At 35.8% G+C, this 14055-nt stretch overlaps 1 protein-coding gene across 3 annotated transcripts in view; it reads left to right on the top strand.

Moving 5' to 3' along the window:
• The window catches only part of ABCC9 (ATP binding cassette subfamily C member 9), a 140680-nt gene extending 127662 nt beyond the window's left edge, over positions 1 to 13018 (top strand). For 2 of the 3 annotated variants that reach the window (XM_060111829.1, XM_060111832.1), the window contains 6 exons: positions 406 to 484; positions 2352 to 2460; positions 3813 to 3916; positions 6034 to 6167; positions 8212 to 8274; positions 12881 to 13018. In XM_060111829.1, the coding sequence (XP_059967812.1) occupies positions 406 to 484; positions 2352 to 2460; positions 3813 to 3916; positions 6034 to 6167; positions 8212 to 8274; positions 12881 to 13018 (627 nt within the window). Of the gene's footprint in view, positions 1 to 405; positions 485 to 2351; positions 2461 to 3812; positions 3917 to 6033; positions 6168 to 8211; positions 8275 to 8932; positions 9071 to 12880 lie in introns of those variants that run through there. The other variant, XM_060111831.1, reaches the window with a different exon arrangement.
• The last annotated feature ends 1037 nt before the right edge of the window (positions 13019 to 14055 follow it).

Below are 14055 nucleotides of genomic sequence, written 5' to 3'. Positions count from 1 at the left end.
AATGATTTATTTTAGTTATTGTAAAAAGAGCAAGTGTGCAGAAAAATGGGCTCATTTTACATTTTGTTATAAAATCATCACTTCTAAGATAAAGTGGAACACTTGTTTGCTAGGTCAACAATATACTAAATGCAAAAATGAAGCCACAAAGGTAAAACAACACACCCACATAGAAATCAAAAGAGTTAGAGTGGAATCATTGAAGATTTGTTGAAGACCCCATGTTTTTAGCTTAATAATGATAATTCCTAAGGGAGATCTGAGAAGAAAATGATTATTTTAATGTAACTGTTTACATAGAGTTGCAGTTTCATCATGGTGTCTTACCTAAGGTAAAAATACTTCTGCCTATTTTCTATCTTTTGTCTGAGTCCTCTTCTCTCTGAGTGACAGTTGATTTCTTAGGTGGGCATATGTGGTCGCACTGGCAGTGGAAAGTCATCGTTATCTCTGGCTTTCTTCAGAATGGTTGATATATTTGATGGTGAGTTACTAACTAAACTTTTTCATTAGCTGTGTGATGCTCTTCCTTAAAAGAAAAATGCAACATCGACTTACCTAATCCTGCAGAAATAAAAAGTAAATATTTATAAGTACTCTGTGTCCTGAAACCCATGATTTGAGACAGGTAACCCATATAAACAGTCTAGGAGTAAAGAAAAATCATAGAATTGGGAAAATAAAATTATTAGCCCTAAACTCAGCTCTAGATATTATTATGAGACCATTCTATTAAATTGGTAAAATGAAAACAAGGCCATCCATTTTGAATAGCAACAGATGGAGGTGGCATTTCAAGAGGAAGGAAGAGAGAAAAAGACTGTCTCGCTTCCTGAAAACTATATATATATATATATCTTTCCATCAAAGGAATAAAAAGAAGATAAGTAATCTGCATTTTAATTTTGGTGCATGACTTCTGCCATCATCTTCTTAATAACATGGTTTAATTATGTTGAACACTTTGTTAGAAGGCAACCATTGCTGTAATGTGACAAGCACATGTTGACAATATACAAAACTATTTATTCATCCACAAAATTATTAATCATATCGAACATGGAAGTAATCTAATCTTTGCTTTAGAAAAAATATGTCATTATTTAGTCTGTCAAGTGGCCTATAAATAGGCCAACACATAACGCCATCTTGAATGAAAGGAGAACCATCAGCTCAAGAAGTACTTAGCTATTATTATCTGTAATGATTGTGATAATGGTGATAGTACCCCACATTTTTATCATCTTTGACAGTTTATATTATTTAATTTAATCTACACAACAGCTCTGTGAGATAAAGAGGTCAGTTTATGAACAACAAAGTTGAACTGTGGTCATTGCAGGTTCTTTGGGGCTTAGATTCAGTGACAGGGTAAGTATCTGCCTCTAGGTGAGCAACTTGCTCTTTCTATGGCTGGTAATAAGACATAGATACTTTAAGGATTTTCTGTGGGATTTGCATTATAAGCCAATTACATGATCCAAAGACAATTGATTGAAACTTTTCATTAAAAAACTGTGGCTATGATGAAACAGATTAGCCATATTCTCATGAGTCCACAAACATCATTTCAGGCCCCATGAGGACTATGATGACTGTCTTTTTAATACCGTGAAGTGACTGAGATTTTAATAGATAATATATTATTCTTGAAAGAAAGTTTAAGCTGACATCTTGCCTGCTTTGGGGTCTAAATCCAGCTGGAAAAGGGACTCCAGTTGCCATTCTTCTCTGGGCATTCTCATCTCATAGAGCAATATTGTCTTTGCACAAAGCGATATGATAAAATAAATCTATCAGGGAAAGGCAAGGACATCAAGATTGTGCAAGTCTATGTACAGTGTGGAAAAAATCACTAAAATGTGATACCTATGTCAGAGAATTTACTTTCTTACTTGTAACGCATTGTACTGTTCAATAAATAAATGAGTGAATAAGACAGACAAAAATGCCCATCTTCAATGATCTTGTATTCTAGTTGGGGGAGAGAGACAATAAAAAAGATCAGTAAATGTATATAGAATGTCCTATGAAGGAAAATAAAGCCAAGAATAGGATAAAGGAATATTGGAAGGAAGCGGACCACTGAGGGAAAAAAGTACTTTTGGTTTGTATGAACCACATAAACTGTATAAAAAGTGGAAATCCCTTTAGGAGAAAATACATAAGAGCAAATATCACCGAAATGTATATTTTTCATAGAGACATATCATGATGTTTTTAATACTTAAATGGAAAGCTTCCTCTTCTGAATTTCAGTTCTGAGCTAGGAAAGTACTTCCAATTTGTAAACAAATATTACTTTACTCATGATTTTACTACATGCTGCCATTTTTGTTTTTCTTTAACAGGAAAGATTGTCATTGATGGGATAGACATTTCAAAACTGCCGCTGCACACACTACGTTCTAGACTTTCAATCATTCTGCAGGATCCGATCCTGTTCAGCGGTTCTATTCGGTAGGTGACGTATTCAGCAGAAACTCATGTGCCTCAGGACTTACCCTTTGGCTCATAGGAGGGTTTTACTCAGAATTGCTTTCCAGGTAGGTGTGAAAGTTTGTCACCAAGATGATGAGGTCAAATGTTCTGTCCCACAGTTTGGATTGGGGCACCTAGAGTGGCTAACTTAACCTATAGAAGCCCATCCTTTGTGCTTCCAGAAGTTCACCTCTTCTATCCGACCTTACAAACATCACTTTTTCCTCTGTACTTGGGGAAAGTGATTCTTGGCAGACATTTCTGAGGTGTCCACCCTACAGACACCTTGCCTATCTCTTGTGTGTCTGGTCTGGCCTCAGCAGATATTGAGCTTGGTTAATACCTTGATTCCCTCCCATCACCCACAACTTCTCCTTCTGCTGAAATTGCTCTGAAGAAGCTGCTGCAGCCTTCTCCATGCCTGGTTTGTGGTTTCTCATGAAAAAAAAAATGGAGGTATCTACTCTTTGCTAGGTCCTTTAAATATTGATATCTCATCTCATCAAATCCTCAGAGCACTGCTCTAGTGTTCATATTATTGTCCCCATTTTACAGATGAGGATTTTGAACCTCAGAGAAGCTGTAGCTTGGCCAAGTTCATATACTTAGTAAGTGGTAACACTGCCATTCCAAATAAAGTTTGTCCAACTCCAAAGTCCACTGTGTCATTATCCACCAGATCATGGCTCTCATTCCATCCACCCTCTGTTCTCTCTTGCTCCCCTCCTCTATCTACTTAACTGCAAATTATCTGCCACCTTTCACTAAATATTCCTTGTCTTGAAGAGAAGATGTATGTAAGATTGTTCCATATTCAATTGTAAAATTACTTTAATTAAAAGTTCTGGGTGTATCAGATTATTTAGTAATATTATAGTAAATCTATATCTCTGAATATATTTATTATGAATAGTGTTATTATGGTTGGTGCAGCATAGCTCATCTGAAATAACATTGCATGTTCCCATATAGATTTATGTATTTAATGTCAGTTCTCTAGGAATAATTTGCTAGTCACTATTCAAGTTATATTAAACATAATATGAAAGTAGATGTATCCAATTTAATGAATTTTATCAAATCTTATCATGGATTTAAACTTACTAATGATATCATCGAAAACCATTGCCCATACATTCAGGTCATTCATTCACCCATCAAGCATGAATTGAATGCCTGTTCTATCCTAAGCACTGTTGTAGATCCTGGGCATATAGCAGTAACCAAAACAAATAGGATTTACATTTTAAGGAAAGAAGAGCAGTAAGCAAATGTACATTAAAAATCATTTTTAAAATTTATTCACTAACTAACTGATTTTTTTCCTACAGATTTAATTTAGATCCGGAGTGCAAATGCACGGATGACAGACTTTGGGAAGCTCTAGAAATTGCTCAATTGAAGAATATGGTCAAATCCCTACCAGGAGGTCTAGGTATATTTTCTAAATGATACATTTATTTTTTACATATGCAATGAATTCTACATATCTACATTTTTTTGCTGGAATCACATAATTCTAGTGTTAAATCTCCTTATATTTAAAATAATCTCCTAAAGGTCATTAGGACACTTCAAAATCTAGTGTTTTTGCAGGGGGTGCAAGAGGATGAAACCTTATAACCTTCTGTTCTATGCGAGCAGGCCAAAATATTCCAATTAATACATTTATCTCTTTAGTCTTTCCACCACTGATGGATATAGATCACTTTAATTAGAATGTTTCCTTGTGGTCATTCTGCTCACATGATTTACATGATCCGGAGTGCGAGAGTACTTGGTGCCATTTAGAAGCAGGTATTTTCTCCACAGTAGCAGCCATTTTCTTTGCTGCCAGGAGGGCGTATTCCTTTTACTTACATAACATAATTTTTTGGAAGACATTATTTTCTATTACCTAGCTGCAGGATCAGTTTGGATACTTGTGTAAGATATGAAACATGTACTCAAACGATCCCTGAGTTAAATTCAGTCCCAGATGTAGTATAATTTCTGGCAAATAACCGATGATAAAAACAAAGGAGCAATGTGAATAATGAAAGAACAACATGATTAATGAAACGAGAGAGTTCCCTATATAGTCTTTATTCATAAAAGCGAACATCTGTAGTTTTGGTCTTCTGTTTCCTTAAAACCTGAACACATTTAAGAAAGCATCAGAAAGATAATAGTTGGTTGATATTCTAAATTTAATACATAATATTTATTTGTTAGTTTATTTGGGAAAGGAGACTCAAAAACAATACCTTTTATGATTATAATTTAGTCCCAAGGAAAAGGCATCCCACAAACGAAATTGGGGCAGCGTGTCTTTAAGGATAGTTTTACTGACTTTGCCTGTGTCACCGTGGGAGTAATTGCAGAGGTCTGGGTGAACTTTTCCATAATAATTTTTGATGTCTGCTCTGGAAAGCCCAGCAAATGTACTGAAAAATTGAAAAGTCTACTTATGATAATGCTTACAGACCTTTTTTCCTTGGTATTTAGAGACTCTGACCTCCCCCCACTAATAATTGGAAAGGCAGACAATTACATCTTTATAGTTCTCTTCACTAACATGAGACCTACATGCACCTGTTTTGAATCATGAGCATAGTATTTGGGGGTTATGGTACAGTGTAAGCAACAGGGAATTGCATTTACACTATGTAATTGAATATTGTTTATGCTCATTGTCTTAATAAAGATTACATCAGTGGTTTGATAATGATCTGGTTCATGCCAACTCTAGTGAAGAACATTCATCATGCCCCGCTTCCTTTTTATTTATTATATACATTAAAATTTGGAGAATAGATGCATAGCCTCCAAGCGTGAGAAATTATAAGAATTTGATGCAGTGAGGTAATAATCAATAGAAATTTCCTCTCAGAGCCCCACTAAAAAGTGTTTGAATCCTAATAATATAGATTATTTTGGAAATAGAACTTAAGCTAAACTCACAGTAGTACTTTATAAAATGTGGTTGAAACAAACAAACAAAAAACTATAATGGGGACATAACTCACTTATACATGCAATAAAGTTTCATTCAGCTACTATGTCAGATGCCAAGTGATAAGTACTGGGGATACATTGATAAGCAAAAACAAACCCAGTCCTTACCCACTAGGAGCTTAAAGTCCAGGGGGATGATATAATGGAAGGAGAACAGGTATTGGAGTTGAAAATATTCTGTTTCTTATCAAGCTCTACTACCAGTTAACTAGGTGGTCATGGGCAAGCCACATCATCTCCCTGGGCCTTGGATAATTATATTAAATAATTGAATAATCTCCAAGGTCTTCCAGTCTTTAAAATGTTTAACAGTATTTTATATCCTACTATAAGGAGGGAATTTACCACCTGTTTTCAAACACAGGGTGACCCAGGATCATCTTCATTTTCCCCAGTTAAAGTTCCTCTTTGCTTTTCCAATATGAAATCCTTGCACCAGCACAAAGTGACATGCAGCATGTTCTTGTCGGACATAATGTGTTTTCCACTACTTTGCCCAAGGAAAATGTTAGTATCATTTCTTTAATGAAGTCCTTGCTTCTTTTTTTGATTTAGATGCAGTTGTCACTGAAGGTGGGGAGAATTTTAGCGTTGGACAGAGACAGCTGTTCTGCCTCGCCAGGGCCTTTGTTCGCAAGAGCAGTATTCTCATCATGGACGAGGCGACAGCTTCCATCGACATGGCCACAGTGAGTGCATTATCTAAGCTTCTTTAAATTGAAGAGGTGAAGAAATGCATGTGAAAATTACAACTTATTTTTCCTGACTGGATTCTGAATGCTCAGTACTATTGTTTTGAGTATCTTCTCAGCCACGTCCTTGATCAACCAATAATACTGCACAACAGAATTTCAGTAAAGGAGACTTGACTCTTCTTTTAAAGGACCTCCTATCGTCAATAAACATCATATAAATTTGTCATCACTTTTTTTTCTAGTTTTATTTTATTTTACTTTATTTTTCTCCATTCTACCTCTTTTTATTGAATTATAGTTGATTTACAATGTGTGTTAGTTTCAGGTGTACATTAAAGTGATTCAGTTATACATACACATATATCTATTTTTTTCAGTGTCATCACTTTTTGATAAATCCTCAAAACAGTAAAATTCCAGGGCTCAGTTGATGAGAGTACTGTACTGTATTCAAGTGTTGTGTCATGGAAGTTCTAAGATGAAGTATGCAAATCTCTATTTAATGGAATCTATTGGTAGTTGAAACCAATCATTTTCTAACACAATTTGAAGATGGAGTCATTATAATTAATGTTGGCTAGAATTAATAATGGCCTTCTCAATGTATTCATGGTAATGAGGCAGAAACTTTGCCTTTTGAAAGAAATCATAAAAGTGTCAAATAGGGGGAGGGATAAATTAGGAGTTTGGGATTAACATATACACATTACTGTATATAAAACAGATAATCAACAAGGACCTACTGTATAGCACAGGGAACTCTATTCAATATTCTATAATAACCTATATGGGAAAAGAATCTGAAAAAGAATAGATATAGGTATATGTATAACTGAATCACTTAGCTGTACACCTGAAACTAACACAACATTATAAATCAACTATACTCCAATATAAAATAAAAATTAAATTTAAAAAAGTGTCAAATATGTCCAAGAAGGATCTGTCTGGAAGGCTGTGATTGAGTGGGGAAAATATCACATTGAACTGCTATCAATTAATGTTGTTCTTATAAAAGTTAACTTGATATTAAAAGTTTGGTATCAGAAAGGACAAAAATAAAAATCTTATTTCTTTTCTTACTGTACACTTTAGATTGAATAAAACTACCCAAAAAGGTGAAACAGTTTCAAGATTATTAAGAGCCATATATATGGAGGTGCTAATTTGACATCATTTATTTGTATTAAGTAAGACTAATCAGTTAAAGTACCTATTCAAAGTTTATATATCCTTCTCGGAGTTAAGATAATTGAAAGCAATGAAGTTTCTAATGAAGCCATTTCACTAAGTAAACATAACTACATCAAAATTAGTATTAATTAGTATTAATACTAATTAATTAGTATTAATTACTAAGTTCTTACAATATTGTGGCTTATTGTAAGGATAGTACTGCCTCAGTAAAGATGAGAGAGAGAGAAAGAGGGAGAATAAGAATGAATTAATTGGCAATAAACCTTGTGATTGGAAGAAATAGCTCCTTCACTTTAAGACTTAGGTAATCGAGCTTTTTTTCCAGGAGAGAGGTAGAATCTTTACCCAGGACATCTTTTAAAATATAATGATAGCAACGGTTTGTGGTGGGAATAAAAATAGTTCCTGCCTGCAATGTACTTCTATGGGTCAAAATCCAAATTTTTAGCATGTACTTTATTTTTTCCTTTTCTGACACAAAACTTAACACTATTTTAGGGTTTTATTAGGTTTGAATACATCCTTTTTATGGCATAACTCAAGTGAGCATTTCCACACCCATTTGGTTTCATTTTCCTCATTCAGTTTCCTGGCAATAAATCTATCAGTCATTCCTAGTTGATAAACTGAGTTTTATTTGCATTTTGAAGACACTACAGAAGCCAGCCAGAGCTTGCTGCTGGGCACTGCTCCCTGTTAGGCCTTCTGCAGAAGACTTAGCAGTGAGAGTTCTCAGAAGAGATTGGGCATGTTGAAGCATTGTTCTTGTGGACACAATATCAATATTATGGCAAGAGAAAGTAGTCCAGAGAAAATTCCGACTCTATTTATTTTTTGGCAGGAAAACATTTTGCAGAAAGTGGTAATGACAGCTTTTGCAGACCGCACCGTTGTTACAATAGCTGTAAGTATGGGCGACAGAGTTGATTTATTGCTCTTTGGTTTTTCTTCCAAGATTCAATATTCTTTATTTTTGAGCAATTAAAATGTGTTGAATCATGTATTTCTCTGCTAATATTTCTGTATCTGTACAAAAAAAAAAAAAAAAAAAGAACAGCTATGCTTTGAAAGCCTTTACACTGTTTTTTTCCAAGCTGTCTGCTCTACCTTCCTCTGCTAGGTTACAATGAAAGAACGTTCTCAGTCTCGGGATTCCAGCAGGTCATGGCCTGTACTTTTTCACCAGAAACAGATGGCAGTTTATATGGGATTATTATTTTTTTTAATAATCGAATTGTCTGATGATCAGTTTCAGAAGGAAAATTCATTGGTTTGACTCCCTTGTCTGCTACTATTTGCACTTAATTTCTATGTTCCTATTTACTTAGCTGTTTGCAAAAAAAAACAATGAGACAGCTGTTCTGCCTTGCCAGGGCCTTTGTAATGCCCATTATAGCTTACTTCAAAGAGGCCATGTTTTTCTCTCTTCCTCTTTGCAGATGGATGGATTCTTACTGACATTTAGGCTTAAATTTAACAGAACTACTTTTTAAATGAATTGCTTAGACATTTTCCCTCTTGCTGATTCTTTTCTCTTCTTTCCATTTTTCTTTTCTCTCCAGCACCGCGTCTCTTCAATCTTGGATGCAGGCATTGTTTTAGTCTTATCTGAGGGCATATTAGTGGAGTGTGATACTGTTCCGAACTTGCTCGCTCTCAAGAATGGCCTCTTTTCCACTTTGGTGATGACCAACAAGTAGACATCCTGAGCTACTCTGCCAAGTAGCCCATTCTCTGGTAGTTATCTTAGCAACCTCCCCCCAGTAAGGCCGAGCAAAGGCAGAGATTAGAGGGGAGGGAGATGTTGAGGGAACCAACTACAGGGTATTATTATACAAATCGGTTCAACTGGGGTGCCATCGTACTCAATACAAATGAGGCACTTGAATATGTTTTCAAATGTACACATGCACGAGAGAGAGAGTCGGAAAACCTGGACCCAGATCTACCTCTATCTTAAGGAACAATTTCGCTCTTCCTTGAGGATGTTCTGTAAGCGTCCTTAAAGTACCGTACACGTGATTCCTTACCTGTCCTGAAGAATGCATTGTTTAACTTAATAATTACTTAAGTTTAACAGTTGAGTCATAGGAGTTATGTATGGAGTGCTTGCTTGCGCTTCCAGTTTTGTGAATGATGCATGGGAGAAAGGGTACCCTTTGAAGTGCAGCTTTTTCAAGGTGACTGGAAATGATTCCCCATCAGGGCCCACCTTCTGTAAACTGGGTCTAAGTAAAAAGAAATCCATTTTCTCTCACTTTCCCAGTGAACTCTGTGATTCTTTCTACCCTGGAGTCACTTGATTAACTCATTCACACTAAAGTGTGAATGACTTAATGGGTGAGAGAATTGGCTAACTTGAAAAATATTTCTATAATATTTTCCAGAATTTTCTCACTGAAGAGATGGGGAGGAAGACCTTCCTGCTCCCCTGAAAAAGGCAGGTTAAAAGGGGAAAAACAGACCTTTGTTTACTCAAACAACTAGTTTTCTTTACTCTGCATGAAGCATGGTATTGTTGAGTGCTCCCATTTAGTCAACACCTGAAAGATACTTGAACATAATTTGTATTTTTTCATCAAAAAATTATGTTCTCTTACCTGATTTCTGTTCTCCTACATTCACTGATACTTTTCTGTGTACTTGTATATCTTTTACCCATTCTTCATTTCAAGACCACCAGTGTGGAGGTGACCACCAGGATACCTAGAGTTCTCTCCCCTGGACACACAGAAAGCTGTGGAGGAGAACAGATTACTGTGGGATCAACTCTTTTTACCAGGCTTATAGGAAGGAGAACTCCACCAATTTGTGGTAGACCCTTTGTACAACAATCCTCAGCTCTATTAAGAGTAACTATTTTTCCTCCCCTGATAAAAGTTGTTCTGTTACTTTTGGTAACTGCCTCTGAAAATTGTGGAATAACTTTAAAGATAACTTTCTCAGGCTTCTAAAAAGCAGCGCTCATACCCCAAAATAGTGCATGGCATTTTTTTAAGGAAGGTGATCTATTCTTCACTCTTGATGAAATTAATTTCTCTGGAGCATTTTGAAAATTTCATCATTGCTATGACAATTGATACCACACTTCATCAAGTGAAAAATACTTTGGAGTAATAGAATAAACACTTGATATATTTATTTCTATAGGCCAAGTTTTTCAATATTTTTAAAAGTAAACATTATTTTAGAATATCAAAGCAATGTTTATAATATTCTGTTTATGGATTTAGAAGCCAGGTTTTTTTAATATCTATGATATGGTTATTGAAGAGCTAATTTTTTTGAAGGAAATGCATAGCAGCTATTAAATAGCTCATTATGTTTATTTTTTTTCTAAATGCATGGGGATGCAAGTGGCTCTGGTCCATTCTCAAAGATAGGTAAACATTATCCTTCAATGTGTGATAATTCCTAAATATATACCATTCATTACCTGTATTTAGTGAATGATTTAGGTTTGTCTATGGAAGTTGAAAATAGTGGTGAATGTTCTAAGCTGTCATCTTTATCACATTCCATAGTCATGTTGCTTTTCCCCTCTAGTTGTGAGTGCCAGCCAGGATTGCTTGCTTTTCTGAAAGCATGAGCATTGAGACTACCCCATCTGCATGGCCCAGGGCAAGTGACAAGCCTTTGCTTCTGGGGATGGCTTTAGGTTGGACTTTGGGTTGTTAGGAGAAGACACTTTGGAAGACTGTGTATCAGCTAAACAAATGATATTTCTAGGTTTGGCAATCCCATCTTCATGTTGATGTTTTGACCTGTTCAGTCCAGGTCCAATATGGTAGGCCCTGGCCACCTGTGGCTACTGAGCACTTGAAATGTGGCTGGTCCTATTGAAAGGTGTTGTAAGTGTGAAATACATACTGGATTTCAAAGACTTAATACTAATAAAAGAAAGTAAAAGATCTCATTAATAATTTTTATATTGGTTACATGTTGAAATAACATTTGGGGTATATTGGTAAAATACATTACTAAAATAAATTCCACCTGTTTATTTGTGCTTGTAAAAGGTGGCTCCTAAGAGATTTAAAATTACATGTGCCTCACATTTATCACTCACATTCTATTTCTATTGGACAGCACTTATTTTAGCAAGAGTAGTGAAAAGGTCCACTGCAAAGACTTTTCCCTTGTAAATCCTAATGATAAAAAAATTGTAGTAGCTGACATTTATTATTTGCTCATATGTATCAGACAAAGTCCTGAATTTTTTTTTACATGGATTATCTCATTTGATCCTTACTACCGTTCTCCAGGGCAGGTACTATGACTACCGTCATTTCACTGATGTGAAAGGTGAAGCATACAAAAGTTGTTTGTTGCTCGCGATTGCACAACCAAAACATGAGTCCATTCTAATTTCAGAGCCTGCATTCTTTTTTTTTTTTTTTTTTTTTTTTGCGGTACATGGACCTCTCACTGTTGTGGCCTCTCCCGTTGCGGAGCACAGGCTCCAGACGAGCAGGCTCAGCAGCCATGGCTCACAGGCCCAGCCACTCCGCGGCATGTGGGATCTTCCCGGACTGAGGCACGAACCCGTGTCCCCTGCATCGGCAGGCAGACTCTCAACCACTGCGCCACCAGGGAAGCCCCAGAGCCTGCATTCTTAACCATGATGCTAAGAATGACAGGTGAACAATCCTCTAAGTACCAGATCCTCCCAACAAAATGGTCTGATGGCAGAGTGGAAATAGCTCACACTTTGAAGTTAATAAGTCTGGTGTGGTTGCTGGTTCTGCTACTTATTATCTGTGTGATACGCTTTTGCTTTATCTCTATGAACCCCAACGTTCTCCCCTATAAAGTGGGGAGAGATAACACCCACATTCGAGGAATGTTCTGATGATTAACAAGTATGTGTGTGGAGTACCTAATGTATAATATATGCTCAGTAGGAGGTAGCTTTTATAATGATGAATTACTAACACCTCTCCAGAGGGTACCATGTGGGAAGAGAGAATGAATGAGTGGCAGTGATCTCTAAAGGCAAAGAGACAGCATGCCTACCTAAAGTCCTGGATAATTCATTTTAACGCTGCATGCCAGAATGGACTTCCCCACATGGTCTTCCTAGAATTGAACCACCTTCCAGAGTTCTTCAAATTGTGTGTTAGCCCACGGAATTATTGACTCTACTCAAGAGATAATTTTAGTCTAGATTAAACTATAACCCAACTGGTTCACGATGACTCTTCTTATCATTTAACTACTTAACAAACATTTGTTAGCCTACTCACATTTCCATGAAAATGATGAAACTACTATATTAGCTACACCCAATTTAATACAGCCTATATAAGACCATACTGGCTGGTGTTTAAAAGTATGTAAATCAATCATACTTTAAATAAGAAAGAAAAAGAGGGCTGTGCTTCTTGCACCTCCTCGCTTCCCAAGATAAAGGAATGTCCTTGAATAATCAGTGAAATATGCATTTTCCCTTGCATTGGCTGGTGTCCTGAAATTTCTAATGAATACATTTATTGTTTTTTCACTCACAGCATCGGGTTCACACTATTCTGACAGCAGACCTAGTTATTGTGATGAAGCGAGGAAATATTTTAGAATATGACACTCCAGAAAGCCTCTTGGCCCAGGAAGATGGAGTATTTGCTTCTTTTGTTCGCGCAGACATGTGAAGGAATGTCTTAAAACCATACGTGTATTTAAAATAATGCTGTCATAACCTACTTAAAGGATCATCAGCTTGGCCTTTGGAATCTTAGTTTGGAATCTTAAACTTTTGTATGCTTTTGTGAAGCTTACTTGTTATGTTGTGAAATTTTGTAGTTAGCAACAATATCACTTTACCAGTGAATATTGTGTTTTCTATGTTGACATTTATTCTTCCTGGTTTTTTGTTTTGTTTTGCTTTCCAAGCTATTACTGCTTAATATGTTTATTACTGATGCTTTTTTCTAAAGATGAAGCCACATCACCTTTAAGAATAACAGGTTGTATTAAAACATGTAAGCTACTTTAAGTGGTAAATCAACTGCTACGTTTAAGTCTGGTAAATATCTCTCAGGCATAGAAGTTACAATGAGTGTTCAGTATTATTGTACTCTGATTTATAAGAATATATTTTCCTTTTTGTTGGTGTCTCCAGACGTTATTGGAAGAAAATAAAAGGTAGACAGCTTTTCTACTCAGTTAGAAAGTGAAACACTCAAATTCATTATCTGGGGTCTGAGAATATTTTCTGTATTCATTAACATTAGTAATATGAATTTAGCAGTCTCTTTTTTTCATCTAAATTGTGTAGCAGTCTCTTTTTTTCATCTAAATTGTTTCCTGTCACCAAGAAGTCATCACATTTATAATAATGCTGTAAAGCCAAAACCTTCACTAGAAAGATCATGAAAAGAGTTTGAAAATTTGACAAATTATACCCAAGGTTCCATTTTTCCCTGTCTAGTAAGAGGAGAGTTCTTAAGATATCAGGCATATTGTGCCCTTTCCAGACTGAAGTTCAAAGAGTAATTAGGCTCAACCTTTCAGTGTCAGGTCAGTTACAGGTTTTTATGGTTTATTTAATCATTAGATGTGGTTATGATCCTCAAGCCCTAAAATTCCACATTATTCAAGATTAGGGAGCATAAGCAAGTGGCCTTATTTTCACAGGATATATGTATACATACATACATGCATATACATCTGTAGGTGTACATATATA

Source organism: Mesoplodon densirostris, chromosome 11, assembly GCF_025265405.1.
Source record: "Mesoplodon densirostris isolate mMesDen1 chromosome 11, mMesDen1 primary haplotype, whole genome shotgun sequence".
Classification (NCBI taxonomy): domain Eukaryota; kingdom Metazoa; phylum Chordata; class Mammalia; order Artiodactyla; family Ziphiidae; genus Mesoplodon; species Mesoplodon densirostris.
This window is presented reverse-complemented; position numbering and strand designations above follow the sequence as displayed.